This window comes from Pithys albifrons, chromosome 7 (genome assembly GCF_047495875.1).
Source record: "Pithys albifrons albifrons isolate INPA30051 chromosome 7, PitAlb_v1, whole genome shotgun sequence".
In the NCBI taxonomy this organism is placed as follows: Eukaryota; Metazoa; Chordata; class Aves; order Passeriformes; family Thamnophilidae; genus Pithys; species Pithys albifrons.
The window spans coordinates 7,013,581-7,034,108 of record NC_092464.1 but is presented as its reverse complement, the minus strand read 5'-3'; the positions used below and the strand labels follow the sequence as shown (position 1 = coordinate 7,034,108).

Sequence of the window (20,528 nt, the reverse complement as noted above, 5' to 3'; positions counted from 1 at the left end):
GGATGTGCAGCGGGAGAATGACAGTTTCTGGTGTGCTGGGCTGAGATTGGGTGGGATCTGCTGTTCTTCACAGCTGTGGAAGAGAAGGTCATTGTGCCACAGGGGTTAGACTGCACTCGAAGATCAAAGCTGTGGTGATGATGAATGGCAGTGACCAGAGTTCCCAAGGTCAGATACATCTGATGTGTCAGCTCCTCCAGACATGGGTGACCTGGTAGGACTTTGGGAGGAGCCTGCATATCACCAGCACATCAGTCATCAGGGGAAATCCCTGGGCTTTGGGAAGGTGATTGCAAGACATGATGGAAAAGACCTCTCTGAGATTACTGCTGGGCTATTATTGTCATGTCTCCTCAAGCTGCCTGATTATTACCAGACATTTTGAACTTCTTTGGCTAACTTTAGGAACTTCAAGCCTTTCTTGTGGAATTCCCTACTTAGTTTCACCTAGGCCATAGTAGAGTGATTGATCCTAATCCCAGTGCAATAAAGTGGTAACTGTTTGAAATAGAGCCAGAATCCAAATTGGTCCTGAACCCAGCTGAAGGTTGAACCCAACTGTAACTGGAAGAATTTAGGGAGTAACATCCAACGAAACTGTGTTCATCCAGTTACAAAAAAATTCATTAGATAAATTTCAAAAGGAGCAAGGAAGTAGCAAAAAATGTACTTCTTACTAAAATGGATCTCTCTTAAAAGCAGTTGCTTGGTTATTGCTTATTTTTCAAGGCCAACTTTGAGCTCAGAAGATGCAGTGCTCAGTAAATGCTTCAGCAGTTCAGGATCCAGGGGTGTGATATGTCAGTTTGGACTGTGTTTGGACTGGCAAAGGATGGAGAAAAAACTCTCTTTTCTTCACCTAAGTATTGTTCAAATTCCTTTGCCCAGTTCTGTGCCAGGATAAACCAATAGTATGAGCAGTTCAGTTTCCTCTCTGAAACAATAAAACAGTTGCCAGAGGATGACTCGGGCAGCTGTGGGCTGGATTTGGCTCCTGGCAGTGCATTCCCAACTCCCTACTTGTGCAGAGAATTCCACATCCCAAGCTGCCTTTCCTGCTCCCACCGAGGGGCACATCTGCAGCAGCAGCTGAGCCTCTGCTGCCTCCTGCTCGGTGCCGAGCTCCCTGAGCAGCAGGTGTTGCTCAGACTGACAGAAATTGTGTTTTCTCAGGGGCAGAAAGGTAGAAGGAAGGCAGATGGCTTTCTGTGGGCTAGGTGTGACCCACATTCCATAATTGGAACATACGGAGGCAGATGCATATGCAGTCTGGCTGTGTTCTTCATTCCTGTCACAAAACACCGGCTTCCTGTGTTGTTTAGAGGCTCAGTCTAAAATCCATCAGCAGATTTGAGCTGGATTACAAATTCCGAAGCGTTAACCATAGGACAGTGATTAAACCTTCTAAGTGAATACATATTTTCTGTGAAATGAATTAACAAACCCTGTGAACTCCTCCTACATCTTAGTGCTTCAAACAGCACATCTTTGACAGGGAATGTGCAGCTTCTTGGTTGACAGAGTAAGTTGTGGAGGTTTTTTAATGGTTGCTGTGAAACATGAGCATAAAGAACTTGTGCATTAAAATGAAACCATTGAAAATTTCGACTCCAAGGAAACAGTGGTGCAGTGTATTTGTAAATGAGTGTATCATCAAGTTTTGATTAAGGGAAACTCTTCATTAGTGGAACCAGTTTGATAGCAAGTGCAGTGCATGGTTCTCCTAGAGTCTAATTTGCCCAGGAAGTGTGTTGTATCATTACTGAACTAATGAGCCACGTCTGTCAGGTTCTGTTGGGATTACAGGAAACTCCATTAGATGGAGGAATACTCTATTTCCAGCTGGTGAAGTATTTTAAATAGTTCCAGAGATCATACTGTGCACAAACAGTATAAATATGGGAAACTTTTAACATTCAGTCTAATCTTGTTAAGTTTGTTGTGGGGATTCAGTCAATGGGATTAATTTGGAAGTGATCCAGTTGAGAATTATATCTTGTGGAGGTGGAAAAACATGTGTTAGATCAGAATATGTAGTCATAAATCTCAGGATGCTTTTCAGCCTGCTGATTAAAACCAACAACCCCCCCTTTTTATCCTCTTTCATATTGCAAATGCTTTTATATATTGAACATATTTCCTGTGCTTGGAATTCCTGAAATGGATGGCTGGAGGTTACATCCAGTGGCATGTCTGACTTGATCAGGAGACCATTTCCAAGTCAAAGATTCACATGCTGAAGCACTAATCATACAGTTCAGGCTGTTTAAAGTACAAACCCGCTTTCTCTCAGAGGGCTATTCCTTAATATTAATGACTAGTTCAGCTTGTGTTTTCTCCTCGTGTTCTTGCACTGTGTCTAATACTGATCTTACCTATAGGGAGGATGAGAAAGTGGAGAGTATTAAAATAACCCTCCAATGGGCTGTGCAAAGTCACTGTTGAGAGCTGAAAAATCTGCTGCCTTCTGTAATTACTTGGTATCTTAAAGATTACTGAGAGGAAATGAATTGGTTTATTCACTGGAGCAGCACAGCATCAAAATCTTCCATGCTGTCAGTCATTCAGTGCAAGCTCACTATGCAAAATAAAGTGAATTACAGTTATTAGCTCTGTTGTGAGTCTGGCTCACTTTGTACCTGCCCTCCCTGCTGTGACAGAAGCCAGTTGAGGATTGCTGTGGAATAGGGGGGGGCTTACACTTTCCTTTGAAACTGAAATTACCATATTTCTCCTCTTCACTTTGGAATAAGCGTTGGATGTGCATTTATCTGCTGCTGTAGCCAGTAAAACTGCTAACATACTTTTAATTACTTTTTCAGTAAGTGGGCAGTTCCTCCTTGCCTCCTAATGGTGTGCTCTCTCTTTGCAGACTGCCGTTGATGTTTTTAAGAGGATAATTTTGGAGGCAGAAAAAATCGATGGGGCAGCTTCACAAGGGAAGTCTTCATGCTCAGTAATGTAATTCCACTGCAGAACCTGAAAACACTGGGAATACATTCTACCTGAAGAAGCAAAACTGCCCATTATCTTTAAGGATAAACTATGCTTCTTTTTTCCTTTTTTTCCTTTTTTTTTTTTAATTTTTTTTTTCTTCTGTTAACCTGAAAGATAAACAGTTGGTTTGGAGCCTTTCCCTTCAGATTATGTTAAACTCTGACTCCTGTGCAAATGGCTTCACTTCCATTTTCAAATTTTAAGCAATCATATTTTCAATTTATATATTGTATTTCTTAATATTATGACCAAGAATTTTACTGGCATTAATTTTTCAGTGTAGTTTGTTGGTTAGAATAATCATCAAAATGATGCATATTGTTACACTACTATTAACTAGGCTTGGATATCAGTGTTTCTTTGTGTTAAATGTATACTTGTAAATAAAATAGCTGCAAACCTTAAATGTTCTGTTTATAATTTTTCATTGATTACTCCATATCAACTTTTTTTTTTGTTTAAAATTTTTTTCTTTTTTTTTTTTTTTTGTGAAAAATGTTCACCTGCTGACCTTAAGAGGAGGCGTGAGATCCTTGGAGCCAATGGATTGTTTGACTATTGCTTGGAAAGTTGTTTGCGAGTGATCCCAAACTTTTTTGCTACTGGAACTCCAGGCTGGCCAAGGAGCTCAGCTCTGCTTTGTGCCCATTCACGGGAAGGAGAGACGAGTGACAGCTGTTTTTGGAAGGGTTTCAGTGGGACACCTGCTCTGTGTCTGTGCCCTGTCCCTGTGGAGCGTGGGGGGCGTGGGTGTCCTGAGGAAGGGCCCGACGGACCCTGCGCTGTTACGGACTGTTCACCTGGACTTGTAACTGGGAGCGCTGTCAGGATGGAGTGGATTTATCCAGGTCACAAGCGTAGACTTGTTAAAAGAACAAAAAATGTCATTTAAAATAAATTGCACGTCCTGAACAAACCGATGTGGGCTGTTTGTCATATGTTCTGTATTTTGCATCTGCATAGCACTGGTGGAGGGGAGTGGGCTCTTGTGCAGCTTTCCCTAACCAGCTCCAAGCTTTTCCTTGGCTTTTGGAATAGAGCCTTGACAAGCCTTAATCTGGAAACAAACTACTTCAACTATATATTTAAAAAATGTGCAGTTGACCTACTTTGTTCGAGAAGCAAAACAAAACCCAAAACAGTAAAAACAAACAAGGCTGATTTGGGGAACAGTTAATTAAATGAAGTGTTTCTCATGCATTTTTGTGTCCATTTGAAAACAATTTCTGGCAGGAAAAAATTGGAAGGGAACCTTGCAATGTTTTTGCAACTGGAATTAGCTTTTGTATTCTGGTGTGTGCTAAAAGATACAAATTCAGCATCTCATTTCTTTACTTTTTTAGTGCAGTTGTTTCCTCATATTAAATAGAATATGGTCTAAACCTCTCAAGTAACAGTGTACACAGAAAAACTTAATATTTTCTTTGGTTACCATGAGATTAACTGGCTCCTGGCAAAAAAAAAAAAGTTGCCTTTTTTTTTCCATTTAGGATATTTCCCCAAGTTTCTGAAAACTGGTACATGAATATTCATAAAATGTTCCAAGTGTAGGTTCAGTAGCTGGATGATTGTCATGTGTGATGGATTGCTGGAGTTCAACAGAGTCAGAGTGCTCGTTCAGGGAAACCAGTCCATGCCTTGATTTTGGATCCAGACTGAGCTGGGTCTGTTTTATTCCCAAGAACCTGCAGCACTGGAAGGAGGGTTGTTTGGCTGACAGTGAAATCGCTGGGGATGCAGAAGATGATGTGAGGAGCACAGAGCAGTGTGTGTCTGTTGGGTATTACCCCTCACTGCCTCATCCTGAGGTGATGGATGACTTGTTGCATGACCAGAGGCTGTGGTGTCATGTCACGGACACAAAGTCATGTGGTCTGGATCACATGGTGGAAGTTCTGGAATAACACAAATCTCTGACCACATTTACTCAGTTATTTTGTAAACAGTGGCTGTATGATACTGGCAATCTGTCTAAAGCCCAAAATAGCTGCTGCATTGAGGCATAAGGTGTGCCAGCTGCTAAGACCTTAAAGGAGATGGATGAGGACATGTGCAACTTGATAGTCCTGGGGTAATCCAGGTCCTGCCTTCCTGAGGTGAGACTTTTCGAGGGGGCTTAAAGGCAAGTGCAGGTTCTCTGGATGGTTTGCAGTGGGAGCTTCCAAGATTTGAAAGGGACTTTTTACAAGAACATACAGTCATGGGACAAGGAGAAATGGCTTCAAACTGAGAGTAGGTTTAGAATATTAGGAAGAAATTCTCTACTGTAAGAGTGGTGAGATACTGGCACAGGTTGCCCAGAGAAGTGAATGTCCCATCCCTGTAAGTGTTCAAAGCCAGGTTGGATGAAACTCCAAGCAATCTGATCTAGAGAAAGGTGTCCCTGCCTGCCCATGGCAGGGAGTTTGGAACTGGTTGACCTTTTGGGTCCCTTCCAACCCAAACAATTCATGTACTTGGCACTGAGAGGGAAATTCATCAATATAGGTTGTTCCCTTCCTCCTGTCACTTGTTCATCCAGTAAAAACTGAATTATTCCACTTGTCCAAGTGTTTCTCTGCTAATAAGATCTAAAGACCAGCCATGTGCAGTAGTCTTATAGTCCTAGTGAAATGTGTAGTCAAGTGTGGTCAGCAAACTACTCATCCTTTGCTGTACAGAGATTTCAGTTGCCTTCTCAGGATGGCACCTTTCAGCAGCTGCAGTTCTAATAGAGACTGGGGCAGCCTCCTGCTGCCTTACACTGAGCTGGCACGAGTTGGATTCTTCACCATGAGAGCCCTTAATGGGGGGGCAGGCAATCTTGGCAGCTTTAAAGCACAGAAGCAAGAAGTCACCATCTAGCAAACTGCTGCTTGCCTGGAGTCGATGACTTTACGCAGCCTTGTCTGGCAGCTGCCCTGATCCTTCAGAGGCTTCTGGGGGATTGTGATAAATGGTGCAGGGAAGAAAAGGTAAGTCATAGAGGAAAGAAGTTCTCTGGTCTAGGCTAGAAAAAAAATTGATGCACACTTAATAGGGCCCAGCCTTATTCTTAAGGGATGATCACTGGCAAAGGTGAAAGTGCAAAGATCAGTTTCCTGTTGAGGAAACAAGCAAAAGTTTTTCACCGTGGGAGTGACCAAGCACTGTCCACTAGTCTCCTGCCTTGGAGATACTCAAAAGCTGCCTGGACATGGTCCTGAACAAAGAGCTCGAGGTGACCCTGCTTGAGCAGGAGGTTGGACCAGGTGACCTCCAGAGGTCACCTCAACCATTCTGTGGTTGTGTGAAAATTTAACTACTGTACATCAAGTTAAATTCTCTTTGACTTACATGGATTTAAAATGCACTGGTCTGGAAATGACTTGAGCCTTGCTTGTGCTTCTGCCCTTCTCCTGGCTTTGCTTTGTGAGTAATCCTGAGTCCCAGAGCCTGAGCTGCCCATCTCCCATCCTGCCATGCAGGGAGTGCTGAGGACAAGGAAAGTGATGGGGCAGGTGAGCTCGCCAAGGGTAGGATGAACTACAGGCACAAAGTGGTTACACAAGCCTTCTTTGTTCTGATGTTTCTGTGCATAAAGAATTTTGTCCCTGCCTGATTAACTCCACAGTGGGGAAGGCTGGGAGTGGTCTGCTGTGGATCTGTGGAATCTTCTGCATAATCCTTCTTTTCCCAGCTTCTGTACAGGGCTGGCAAGGGCACGCTGGAGAAGAAAGGAGCTGGAAAAGTGTTTTTACTGCTCCCATGTCTGCAGGAGCATGGGCTGAAATCAGACTGTGCTGAGGAAGTTCTCGCAGCACAGGAGGCAGCAGTGAAGGCTTCAGGTTTCTCTATTCTAGTTTCTTTGAATGGAGAAGTTTCTGTGTCCAGACTTGCACCCTGGCAGTGATCAAGGACAACTTTTGCAGTCATCGATGGCTCTGGCTCAGGTGGGCACAGAACAGCCAGCTGGGTGTACCCCAACATGCAGCACTTCCCTTCAAAGTGCAAGACAGGCTGCAGCCTGAAACAAGCCTTTGGCATGGTGCATGTATTTGTGTTTTCACCCTTTCTAAAAAGAAATGTATAGTGTTGCACCTTTGTTGCTGAAGAATTGTTGCTGCTGCAGATGTCACAGGCTGCTGTGTGAACGTGGTGCAGGTGCTGACGATGTGCCTGGGCTTGCTGGGCATACCCTGCTAATTAGGACTGCTGAGCCAGAGCCGCTCCAGAAGGAGAAATCAACAGGTTCTGATTAGTCTTTATGTAATCAGGACTGCTCATCTTCAGAGCATTTTGCTAATACTGACTCATCTTCACCGCCTCATGTAATAAGGTCAAAATTTGATAGTTGGGGAGGGGGAGTGAGAACTTTTGCACTGTTGCCTTCAACACATTACAGGTGTGTGGAAATGTGGCTGAACTAGTCTGGGTGAGGGGTGTCCTCAGCATCCAGCTCTTCCTTAGGTGTCCCATTTCCCCACTGGAGCTTTTACTTTTTGAAATACAATGGAACACAAAGGAAGTGGAAACTCCAGGCTTTCTCAAAATGAAGTCCAAGTCCATTTGGGTCAGATGCTGGCTGAGTTGTGCCATGAGCTGCACTAACACTAACCCCTAGCTGAAAAAAAGCTTTTTAGATTTTTTTCAATATCCGTCTCTGTAATTGGCTAAACCTGACGGGTCAGTCCCATCTCCAAGGTGAGAAGCTATTTTTCTTATCAGGAGCCTGGCCAGATCTGAACCATCGTTCTATGACAGGATTTGCTCAGTATGAGGAGGTTTATTGGAGTCACGGGTGACACAAGGTGTTGCATGGTGGGCCAGGGTGTGGGATGGCCACTCTTGGCAGAGATATTGCAGAGACTCTGGGTCTTAGTACATCCATGATGAAGACAACATATTGAGCACAAACCCATTGCCTGGCAGCTGATTCCCATTTCCAGCAGCAGGTGATGTATTCTGTCAATGAGAGGGTGGGTTGAATGTTTTGGAGGACATTCTGCCGTCAGTGTAACCAGCCTCCCCAGCAGTCTGGGAGGAAGCACATGGTGTGCTTGGGCACTAGGAGTGGGTTAATCACCTGCAGAAATTAGTGTTTTGGCAACTGGTCTGGGGTGGGCTTCATCAAGCAAAGTGGGTTTCACATGAAAATCTCCTTTGAGTCACAGGGAGGGTTTCTCGCTCTGAGGTCTGTTGCTGCTCTGAAGAGGCTCGCAGGATGTGCTCATCATTCCCAGCAGCAAGCCAAAAAATCTGTGAGAAGGAGCGAGACCCATGGTTGTTCCATATCTAATGATCTCGAAGTTTCTTGTACTGAGGTGTGTAAAGAATCCATGAGCTTTTTAAAGCAAGATGGCATTTTGGCAGCCCTGAGAGATGGATTTGCTGCACCAGGTGTTGCACTGCTTTGCAGATACCACAGGCTCCTCCCAAAGCTGAAGTGTGGCCCTTACAGAGGATGTGGAGCAACTCCTCAGCCACTGCTCCCTTGTTGTTTGTGGGAGGTTGTACCTGCCACAGTAGGTACCTCTGAGCAGAATACTAATCCTGCTAAGCCTCTGACAAGGAATACTGTTCGCATTAGTGATGTCACACCCTGCTCACCCTCCTGGCTCCAGCCTGGAGCAAATTGTCTGCCCCAGCATCACGTGCCTGAGAGGCTGCTAGTGGCCACAGGCTCCTCAGGCTTCTCTTTTCTCTCTTCCCTTGTCAGCTTTTCCATCTTTGGCAAGGAATTAAGGGGGATTGTCCAGGAATTATCATTTACCATTCCTCCATATTCTTTTATTCCCCATAATTTTCTTTTTTTTTTTTCCTAGAGATGGGTCCTTTGTTGTTTCATATCTTTAACGTGGTTTCTCAAAGAAATGAGAAAAAAGTTGTCACACCCTCTTTCCATCTCTCCTAAAAGAGCTTTTGAACCTGTTGGACAACTTCTAACAAATCTGACAGCTGGGCACAAGTCTCAGATTCCTGCACATTTGATGTAGTCTCACACCTTAGAAGAAACAGGAAAATACCATCATGAGACAGAGCCAGAGGAAACCAGGCTTTTGTGGTTCCATAAAATAAAAACTCCTCCTGAGGTAACACTTGCTTTCCTGGGTACTTGAGGGCCAGTTTGCCGTGGATACTGTGGGTCTCTCCAGGCACTGAACAACAGCTCATGGCCAGTGCAAAGAGCACTGTGCTGTTAACGACCTCAAAGGATGGAGAGTTGGGTCCCAGTGCCAATGACAGTGCCACCTCATCCTGGTCATGCTCCCAGCCATGACTCAGAAGAGGGATGCATCTCCTTCCCTCTCAGGGCTCTGAGTGCAAGGCCACAGGGAAGGGCTGGTTTATGGGAACAAGGCTAGTGTCCCCCACTCTGGCTGCTGCTCTTCCAAGCAGCACTTTCTGTGCACTGTTCCTTCCCTCTACACCATCTGGTGATTAATTTAACACCTTAAAAATTAGCACCAGCATTTCAATGAGGGTTTGGGTAGGCTTTTTTTTTTAATTAGATGTGGTTTTTTCATTCTTTCCTGCATCTCATCAGCACATATAAATGTAGACCGTGTCTCTGCAGTGCCAGGGCAGGTTCACCTGCATCAGCTGAAGAACATGTTTCTTCTCCCAGTGCAAAGTGCCACCTCCCTCTTTCCTCCTCCAGCACATCTCAGTCAACCAATATCCTCCAGCCCAGCCTACGTGTGCGCACACACGCGCTTATTAACTTCTACATCTTAATTGAGAGGGCGGCGTACGTTTAAGCCCTAATAATGACATCCTTTCTTCTGGAATGGTCTTTAATCTTGAAGTGAAGCAGTGAACCAAGGCAGCAGAGCGGGGTTGCCAATCGAGGCTGCTGGCACATGTGAGCACTTGGACCTGCCAAGAAATGAGGTTTTAGGGTTCGGATTTAAAGCGTGTTCCTGGTAGTCCTGGATAAGAGGCAGCAGCAGCAGCAAGGGGAAGTTATGAGGGCCTAGTGGGTGAGGAAGAGAAGGATTTGATGAGCAGGACCTGTGTGTGAAGTCTCTTCCAGAGCTATTAATTAGCATAAAAGACAAATCTTTTAACCCCTGGTACATCTCTGAATGCTGGTCCTTGGGCCACCTGCATCCATTTGCCTTTATCTCTTCCTAGCCTGACTCATTAATATAAAATGATGGGGTTTATGGTCTGGGGGTTTCCTTTGCTGTTTGTCCTGAAAAGTAGACAGTTAAAATCTCAGGATGTTCTTAACATAGACGAGGACTTTATGGTCCCATATAGCTGCAGTATGTGTTACTTTATTGCAGTACTTTATGATCCAAAAGTCCTTCTAATCTTGTTCTGCAGCTGTGAGTCAGGGCGTCAGTGCTGAAAGATCAAAACACTCATAAAAATGGTGCTTGTGAGCCCAGCATTTGTGCTTTGGAGGGAACCAGATCTTGGCTTTTGGAGATGCCATTTAAAGAGGTTTGAAGGGTTGAATGGGAAACCACTGGTTTGATGGATGGACTTTAGTGTGTATTGGTGAGGAGTCTTCCAAGGATGTCCACCCTTGGCTGCCACACTGCAAAAGGTGGGAAGAAGCTGGAAAATAGCAGCAGCCTGATAGTGAACGGCAGCAAACCTAAGAGAAAAATTATGCGCCATGCTTAGAGATGCTGCTGTTTCCTTACTTGTTATCTGTTCTGAGAAAAAGGAAAAAAGGACAGAAAAAAAAGGAAAAAGAAGGGGGAAAAGGAGTGGGGTGGGGGGGAGGAAACAACAACAACAAAAAAGAAATAAAGAGGAAAAAACAGCCAAAAAGTAAAAATTAAAAAAAAATAAAAAGAAGTCCTCCAAAAAGGAGCAGTAAATGTGCACTGCTAATCGACCAAAGCCCTGCCAAGCAAATCTTTTGTCAGATCATCTGCCCAAAATCAAAACGCCGGGCTCAGCAGCCCCGTTACCAGCAGTTCTGCCTACGAAGCAGGAAAGCGCAAAGCCCCCCGTTCCCGCGGCTTTGTTGGAAAGCCCTCTGGACACCGGCCCTGGCCTGGCCCCTCCCGCCAGCCCCTATATAGTGGGGTGTCCAATGTTCTGTCCATCGCATTTTGGGGCTGGCTCCTGCTCTTGGCCTTGGATAACAGCCAGCAGAAAATGTCTCAATACTCGGGAAAAGTAAGTAACGACCCAACTGCTTCCCTTTCAGCCCCAGCACCCTCCGGCTTGGAGGAGCTGATGAGGATAATAGACTCAACATACGCAACATGAGTGATGATGCCGGGAGTAAATTCGGGAGCAGAGATGGGGAGGGTGTGGCAGAAGGAGCTGCATTTCGGGAGCTGAGTTTCCTGTTTAAACATTCCTGCTGGAAATATGTATGAGAGAGCACAAGGTGGCGAGAAGTGTCGTAAATGCGAGATGCGCTGTGTTCCCAGAAAAACAAACACAGTTCTTAGGAAAAAATGCCAGTGATGCCGTGCTCCCTTTGCTGGAAAGCAGCTAAAATAACCCAAACCACCATGAAATGATGCAGCTGCAAGAGATTCCCAACTGCCTGAAATGGCGGTCCAGCCATACCCCTGCTTCTCACCACAGGCTCATTCTTCTCCCTCCCCAGATCACTCTCTATGAAGGCAAATGCTTCACAGGCAGGAAGCTGGAGGTCTGTGGCAGCTGCAACAGCTTCCAGGACCAAGGTTTCCTCAACCGGGTCAACTCTATCTGCGTCCAGAGTGGAGCTTGGGTCTGCTTCGACCACCCCAACTTCCGAGGGCAGCAGTACATCCTGGAGCATGGAGAGTATCCTGATTTCTATCGCTGGAATGGACGCAGTGACCACCTGGGCTCCTGCCGGCCCATCGGGATGGTGAGTTGGATGTTGCTGGTGGTGTTTGGCTTTCCCAGCTGGAACACTGTTGGGTTTTATTTCTCCTGGTCACGGGAGCCCCATGAATAAAAGTCATAAAATCTGTGTTCTTTAGAAATAGTATGTCCTGTTGAGAGGGAAATAGTTTTCTGGGGAAGATTTGTTCCCCCTTGGAGTGACCTGCACAGGCCACAAAGCCAAGACACAGTTTCCAGTGTCTCCAGACAGGAGGAAGGTACATCTTCCTCTCACAGTGAAGTTCAGTGCCTTTAATGGGATGAGATATTCCCGTGATTTTCCAGATGAGATGGCATGGTCCTGCTGCTACCATGTGCTTTTCCTTTTTCGTGTAAGCTGCTGTGAAATATTCACCAGGGAACCCAGTAGGAGATTCATTGCCCAAGGCAAGTTTGAGCTGTGGCAGCCTGGGCTCCCCACAGACCTGGAGGGGGAATGGGCAGCCTGAGGGTTTTCTGAATTGGACCTGTGGGGGCAGCTGGGCTGGTCCTAGCAAATTTTAGCTGAATTCTCTGCTGTTGCAAACCCCACCCCAGTAATCCTAAAATAAACTATTATTTTCCCCTCCCGTTACAAAGCTTTTAAAAGCACAGTTGAGAGGAAGGTTTAATTGGGAAGGTTAAAAGGTAACAAAATAAAATGAATCTTTGTTGGGTCTTGCCATTGACTCTCCTATCACTGAAGACCCCCTGGGCAATGATGAGCCCACCTGGCACAGCAGTAGGTCTCTTTCCAGTCTGTAACCTTATTCCCAAAGCACCTCCATGGTCTATACATTGAGGGGTGCTCTGCCTCAGGCCCTGGACCCTGGCCAGCACAAGGACGTGCTCCTCCTTCCCTGGTCCAAGGTTTTCCCTGTTAGGTGCCAGCAAGTGCTTGGAGGCATTTCTGCAGTGCAGATTCCCGGAGGAATATTTGCTCAGGCACGGAATCCGCTTGGCTGCTGCCAGTGCTGCCTGCTGTGGGATTTGGCATCACAGCCCCGTCTGCTTGTGTGCTGACGTTGTTTATTTGAAAAATGCATTTAGGTATTCTTTGAATTTGGCTTAAAAACATCCTTTCAGCTCTCTCTGTCCCACATGGCTGTGCCGCAGGCTGCGGAGATCTCCCTGGAGTAATTTACGTCGTGTCACGTCAAGGGCTCACGCAGCAACAATGATGCTGGGAAAGTTCCCTTTTCCTCTCCCTGTTTTTGTTTTCCTAAAAGAAAGGCACAGCATCTCCCACCAGGAACAGCAGCTACACACATGGAACTGGAGGCAATCCAAATTAGTTCAGGGGAATAATCCGGCATCCTTCTGGATCCATATCTTTATTTTGCTGTGTGGGTGCACAGAAAGTTGGGGCTGCAGCTGATGCTGTGTTTGGGATGGAGGGTTTGAGGAATGGGGTTTGGATCTGCAGATGGACAAGGGGTTACGTGCGCCTGAGCTTATGCACCCCAGCAGCTGCAGGAAGGTGCAGCCAGGCACAGGCAAGAGGAATTTTTTGGCTGCTTTCCTGGTTGGTGTGCTGGGAAGCAGCACAAGTTTGTGCGTGCTTTGTGCATGCTGGCACCGATGGTCTTGGACTGCTCTTCACATTCCCCTTCCAAAGCACCCTTCTGTCTTCCTCTTTGTCTTATTAAAGCAGGAGAAATAAATTGATGCACTTTTTTTGTCCTGTTGCTGACTCGAATCCCTTTGTTCCCAGCACGGTGAACATTACAGGATTGAGATATTCGAGGGGAGCCATTTTAGGGGTCCCAGCCTGGAGCTGACAGAAGATTGCTCCTTCCTGCAGGGACAAGGCTGGGACAAGACCTGCATCAATGCCCTCAAAGTGTACGGTGATGGCGCGTAAGTAATTGCTTGTGTCTGCTGCTGTGCTCCTTGCCCTGCACACCCTGTGCCCAGCACTTCAAGGAGTGAGGGGACTGCAGAGTCTCCCTCCCCATGGAAAAGCCTGGCAGTGCTGGGGGCACTTGGAGAAAGCCTAAAAATGGGCATTAAGACTGTGGTTTAAAGGTGAATTTTGGAGCCTGACCACTGAAAGCTGCTTCAAAGAGTGGCAGCTAAGCACAAGCTACAAGAGCTTCCAAGACTCCTTTTCCAAGTGTATAGAACAAGACGTTAGAAAGCAGCTTGCTCCTTCATTCCTTCCTTCCTGCCTTCCTGCCTTCCTACCTTCCTGCCTGTCTGCCTTCCTGCCTCCCTCCCTCCCTTCCTTCCTCCCTTCATTCCCTCTTCCCTTCCTCCCCTCATCCCTTCCTTCCTCCCCTCATCCCTTCCTAACATTTCTGTTCATGTTTCCAAATACCACTTTAAAATCTGTGCAGAGGCTTTTGGGGAGGGCAGATGGATGGCTCAGTTGGTGCACATCAGGAGTTTTATATTGCAAGTGGCTTCAACACAGCTGGCTGCAACACCAGAAACCTCCTCCTTGGACAGCAAAAATGAGGCTTAAAATTAACCCCTGCTTCTGAAAGACAGGAGCAACTGTGGTGGTGATGCCCAGCCACCCCATGGGGGGGTTGGTCATCCTCAGTGCCTCATAAGCCCACTTTGCGGATTAGTTACTGATGCTCAGCCCCATCCTCCTGCCCCTATAGATGCTCGTAAAAGCCTTGGCAGGACATCAGCTTTGCCTTTTCCTTGGTTTTTTGGTGGAAATTTTTATTTTCTTAATAGTGTTTGTCCTTTTTATATCTTTTTTCTCTTGCTGTCCATCTCCCCTTTTCTCTGCCTGACAATTGCATTTTCACTGCAAGTGTTCTGGGAGCTGGGGAATGCCATAACACCCTCCCAGAGCCAGGCAGAGGGTGGCTGGAAGGAATTATGGGGCAGAAGGAAACTCTCTGCAGAGGAGGACCCTTTCTGTCCATTTTTCCCTCAGAACAGTTGTTGCCATCCAATCTCATGACATCCTGACATTGAGTGTCCTGCAGGACCCTTTCTGATTCCAAGACCTCGACTCCTCCAAAACTCCAGGCTTATGACTAGGCAGTGGCAGTTCATTAAAACTAAGGAGCAGAGCTACCCACTCCCAACAGGGAGAAATGGCTGAAGCCCACTGGGGAGCCTGTTAGGGCTGAGCATTTGAGTACCAACACTATAAAGTCAAGAGGGAGCCCATGAGTACCCTGGCAAGAGCTTTAGGGCCAATTTAGTGCTCAGGTCCTTGTAGCAGAGTCTGCAGCTTGAGAAATTGGGAAGCTGCCCAGAAACTTTCAAGCATTTAAATTTTTCAGATTGATTTTCTCCCTCCCCTACAAAATATATCAGGGGCACAAAGCTTGCTCTCCCTCACATGGGAGCCTGGAATGTTTGTGTTAACATGACATGACTTCTCCAGGTCTTTGAGTAGTGATAAAAAATTGGGAAAAAATAAAGCACTGAAAGGAGTGTGGTGAGGAAACTCGCTGAGGTTTGTAGCATTACATTCAGATCATGGGAAGACAGTTGTTGGAAATGCTTGGAAAGGTCTGTAAAGGCAGGACAGTGCAAAGGGACCTGCTGTCCCCAGGCTGCAGGAGGAGAAAGGAAAGGATGAGATACCACAGCAGAGAGGTGAGGGGGGAAAGAGACTTGATGGCACCACTTTTCTCCTTTGGATAGACCATATAAGCCCAGGTGCCTCCAGAGGTGCTGCATGTGTAGGTGGTGCTGGGAAAGCTCAGCCTGACAAAGCTCTCCCAGGACCCATACTCTGCCATTTGTGGAGTAGAGGAGTTGGAGATCAATTGAGACAAAGGGAGTTTCAGCCACAGCCTTGATCTGTGATTTTCACCCTCAATTCCCACAACACGACATCTGTTGGATACAGAAATATTTGCTTCCTTTTCAAAATTCATGGATGGTGTCACGTGCTGATAAAAAGTTGCTGCCTGCGCTTGCGGAGGTGGCTGTGCCTGAGGGAAGTGATGATGGATCATCTGGAAACACGGGAATGGAGACGAGCGTCTGCCTTTGGCATGGTGTGTGGTGGGGCTGAGGGTGTCCTGCACCTTCCCTGTTGCCCTTCTGGGGCTGGCAACTGTTACCCCGCACAGCCAGAAAGGGTGATGATAAAGCTGTTAAAGCCATGCTGGAAATGAGATTGCTATTCTGGAGCAGTTCTGAGGTGTTGCCGCCTCCTCGGAAGCTGTTGCAGGTTGAGTGGAGAGTGGCTTTGCCCTTCCCACAGGCAGAGCCAGCTCCAATATCACATATGGTATCATCTGATTTTAGATGAAGACGTGCTCTTCTTGTTCTCTTTTGTGCCTCAGCCACTCCCCAGAGGACTACTTAGAAATAACAACTTTAAGAAGCCATATTTATTTTGAGGTCCAGGGGAGAATACCCCAAAAAAAGCTTTTCTACGCCACATTGACATAACTTGAAGGAACCATTTATTCTGCTGAAGCATTTAGGAGTGTTTGGTAGTTGTTCTGCAGGTTGTGAAATATCAACCAGAACAGGCATCCAAATGCTGCTGCCCAAAGAACATTACCTATTTCTTGGTAGAGGCGATACCTGCCTATGTCACTGCTCGAGTCTACATGGAGAATGAGTAACTTTGAGCCCTGTTGAAAGCCTTCTGCTTGGTCCAGGCTGATGCTGCAGCATTCACCTCCTTGTTTTTCAGGGTGAGCATCCAGTTTTGGATGATAGGGTTTGAGATGGTTCCATGTGTGTTTTATTCCCATGTGCTCTGGGTTTACGTGCTAATGAAACACAGCAACAAGATGTTTGAGGGCTGTGTGCTCTGTGCCTGGATCAGCTCTCCCAAGCTGGGCTTGAGAACAGGATCATAATGTTTTTTTGTTTTCTGGGCTCCTGACTGAGTCAATTCCTTCTCTCACTGATGGTCTGAGAGAACGTAAATTTTAGGCAATAAAGAAATGCTAAGTAAGCCATACAACCCTTCACTCATCACCTTGCACTGCCAATACACTTTATTCCCATCTTTCTGCTATTCCTTTTATTCCTTTTTTCATTTTTGCAGCCTTTCCCTAAGCAAAGGCACAAGCCAGTGGGTTCTTATCACCAGGTGAGGTCACTCAGTCTGCTTCCATCTACCCCAAAGCCTGTCCCATTCCCTCCATGTGACCGTGCAGACACATCAACTGTATGTCTGGACAGAAACAAAGAAATCTTGGGAAAGACAGTGACTATGAGGGTTAGTCTTCCCCCTGCTCTATTCCCCAAAGTCCACATGTTGTTGAAAGGTTTCCTAGACCAGAGAAGAGCTGAAAGAGCCACCATGCCCTGGTGGGCCAGCAGTGGCCTGTGGACACCACTGTCCTATCCCCATGCAGTACTTCCAATAGCATTAGCAGGAGGGAGTGATTGAAAGGTGCAGAAAACAGGATTGGGAGCTCTTTTTAGTAGTGCTTGAGGGAGAGAGTGAGCTGATGGCCAAAGAGATCCACAAACAACTGAAAATATGGAGCAGTGTATGTAAGATGAAGGGATGGGGTAGAAAAGGAAGAAAGCCATGCTAGCCTTAGGAACAAGGCAGGGGTGTATTTAGAGGAGGAGGATAATTCCACAAATTGTTCCCAATTAAGATGAAGAGCTGAGGACACTCTCTGTCAGTGCACATTGGATATGTGATGGGGGTACATGGCTTCAGGGCAACCTGCCATTACAATACCGAGCAGCCGTCCCCATGTGCTGCAAACGGAGTTTCAGGATGGCTTTGTAATCCCAGTTCAGACATGGCTGCATAAAGTGCTGACGAATGAAGTGCTTAAGTCTGTAGGAAGCACACTGAAGATGGTGCAGCAGAGGGCTGTGCAGGCATGGGCAGGGACAGGAGAGGAGCACCAGGCAGGTTGTACCAGTGCACAGGCAGCTGGGAGAAAGGACCACCACAGTCCCACCTTGTGTCCTCTCAGAAACACAAACCAAATCCAAATATGTCAAGGAATCTGTGAGGTGGCTTGACTAAATACCCTAAACTTCTCTTTTTTTTTTTTTCATAATGCCCGTGGGTGGCTGGTTTTATAAACAACTCTTTTTCGTAAGCCTCCAGCTTTTTTTTCCCTGGGTCAGACTGATCTGAGTTCACCAGCTGTTGTCTGACCCTGGAAGCCCAGCAGTGTTTGACCCATCCAGTACTTGAAGGAGTTTTTCCCTGGAAATCCCACATACAGTAGGTCCCAACCTCAATGTCCCCGCTGAGTTCCTGGCAAGACAGACCACAGAAACCAAATAATTTGAAGGTTTGCATTTCTGCTCTGCTGTCATTGCTGAGCCAATAGATGGGGCAAGCAGAAAAGATCCTTATAAAATCTGTAAAAACCATTAGGATGAGAGGAAAGAGACAGAGATGAGCAGCTCAGCAATGACATAGTGGAAACATGACTAAAACTGTCAGAGCAATTGCAAAGCTTGGTTTAAACAGCATGGGAGATCTATATAGTGGCCACATTAAGATCATGATACAGTGTGACTAAAGGCAGATAAAGGGAGAGAAAAGTAGCAAAATTGTCCCTCTTGACCACTAGAATTGCTCCTGACTTGAAGAGCTTCAGATGGTGAAAGACGTGCCATGAGCCATCCTGAGAGGGAATGAGGTAGCCAAGCCAGGTGAAGAAGTCAGGCATGTCAAAGTCACCAAGGTCATTGAGTGTTGTATTTATTAGGCTGCATTCCAAGGGAAAGTTGTGGTTAACTCTAGACACAGAGATAAAGTGAAGATAACCAAGCCAAGTCCTGCTCTCTGTTGGAAAGCATCAAAGAGGTCATTAAGAATTACTAACAAAGAGAAGTTACTAAATATGGTTCCCATCATAGCTAATGAGGCAGTTCAAAGAGGCAGAACATCCATTAAGTGTTACACATTTCTCCTTACAGTCCAAAAGGGGTTTATCCATGGGCTGAGGGCACTGATGTCCTTCTTTAGCACTATCAAAGGCTATTAAACTGTTTCTCTTGCACATGGTGAAGCTCAGAGAGATGCATTCCTGCAGTAATGTGATGCAGGGAGCCCCTGGTCCCAGACATCAGCACTGGTGTAATCCAGTGTCTTCTAAAGGCAAAGCCCAGTCTACCTGGGGATAATTACCAGGCTACGCTGGGGGAAATGGGAGGAAGGCCCTGCAGTTACTTCCACTGGGAGCATTTCTGTGTGCAGGATGGGACTGGGACTCGGGATCAGGCCCTGGTAGTTTGTGGTTCTGCAATGCCTAAATGCAGCCCCTCCATGTGGGCACTTTGCATGACCACAGTGCTGGGGCCCAAGTGACCCCCCTCTCTGCTCAGGTGGGTGCTGTACGAGGAGCCCAACTACCGAGGCCGTATGTATGTGGTGGAGCGCGGCGAGTTCAGCAGCTTCAATGACTGGCAGGCACGCAGTGCCAGCGTCCAGTCCATCAGGAGAGTCGTCAACTACTTCTAGCTGAGCTTCCACCCTACCAGCAATAGCCTGCTGAGCATCACCCTCGTCCCCATTCACTGACCTGTGAAATAAATTGTTAAATACCAGCTTTTGGTTCTAAGTGCCTTTTTTTTCCCCACAACTAACATGAGTTCAAGAGAGAACAGACTTGCAACTTTTCTAAGATTGATTTACATGCTATGAATTTGCCTTTTTACTCTGCAGTGATTTATAAGGAGGGCATGGGAGTGATGGGCCAGAACCGGTGGTGACAAGCAAATCCGGGAACTTGCTTCCCGCTGTGGTTGTGGTCTGGCACCTGTTCACTCTGCCCCAACAAGGGCCACCACGTGATGGGCCCAGCTGACTCCTGGTGCCTGGAGGGGGTCACGTTGATGCACACAAGTATTGGGAACGCAGACGTGCAGCCGTCAGAGGCCATGTGAGGACACGTGAGGATCATGGTAGGATCTGAGTGACTCGTGGGGTCTGTCTGAGCATGACATGTTGGTCTTGATGCAAAGGTGATAGAAATCATTCATCCTGAGTTACTTTGACCTTAGATCAGTACATATTAAAAAAATATATTAAAAAAGCCCAACCCTGATGGCCCAAAACCTGTGTAACCTTCTCTTTGCTCCCTGACTCATAAGCCCTTTGGATGACAATGGCATTTTGAGGGATCAGCAGGAAAGAAAAACAGCCACAGCGCTGCTGCTTATTGTACAACCCTTTTCCCATCTTTCTTCCCTTTTGGTGCTCCTAGTTCATCCCAGTTGTTTTGGTGGCCTTGAATCCCTTTCAGTGGCTGGAAACTGGGATGGGAACTGTTCTGTCCCTTCAGCTATGGACCATCCAAGCCTGGGTACTTCCCCTTGCAATGCAACCCCCAAAAGCCCAGTATCCTGCTTTCTGTAAAAGCATAAGCTGTGTTCAGCCTTAGCTAGGAGTGTTTCTGGCTGTTTCAGAAAGAAGTAATTCTTTTCACTCCATTACTCTATTAGCTGTTAAGGGTTGGCTGTCTGATAGATCCTGACAGGCACGGGCATGGTGCCGGCAGAGCTGCAAAGCTCTGTGTTAATCCAGTGGGAAGGCTGCTGATCTAACCCCAGCCCTAGCCCTTGAAGGGATGTGAGCAAGGCTGACAGGTCCCCAGCACAGTGGAGCATGAGGCGTGTGTGCCTTCAGGGCTGCTCTGCTTTGTGGATGTACAACAGGAATCTGCCCTTTGCTGAGCGATGGGGAGGAGCAGGGTTGTGCCCTTGAGCCAGGGCAGAGGGCTGGCTGGTCCTATACTGCATCCCAGTAGGGTCTGGCTGCCATTTGATCAATTCACAGACATCCACCTTGTCATTCATCTTTCCAGTTAGACGTTCTT

General features: G+C 46.5%; 2 protein-coding genes across 4 annotated transcripts in view; both read left to right on the top strand.

The window, feature by feature from the left end:
- RHEB (Ras homolog, mTORC1 binding) overlaps positions 1 to 3,485 on the top strand; it is a 39,810-nt gene extending 36,325 nt beyond the window's left edge. For all 3 annotated transcript variants that reach the window (XM_071559930.1, XM_071559931.1, XM_071559929.1), the window contains exon 8: positions 2,873 to 3,485. In XM_071559930.1, the coding sequence (XP_071416031.1) occupies positions 2,873 to 2,965 (93 nt within the window). In that variant the 3' untranslated portion in view covers positions 2,966 to 3,485. The remainder of the gene's footprint in view (positions 1 to 2,872) is intronic.
- A 7,747-nt stretch (positions 3,486 to 11,232) lies between these two features.
- On the top strand, positions 11,233 to 19,257 carry CRYGN (crystallin gamma N). Its single transcript, XM_071560106.1, is given in 4 exon segments — positions 11,233 to 11,531; positions 11,533 to 11,788; positions 13,499 to 13,644; positions 19,036 to 19,257. Coding segments are annotated over 4 exon segments (588 nt in total). The 5' UTR covers positions 11,233 to 11,481; the 3' UTR covers positions 19,172 to 19,257.
- The last annotated feature ends 1,271 nt before the right edge of the window (positions 19,258 to 20,528 follow it).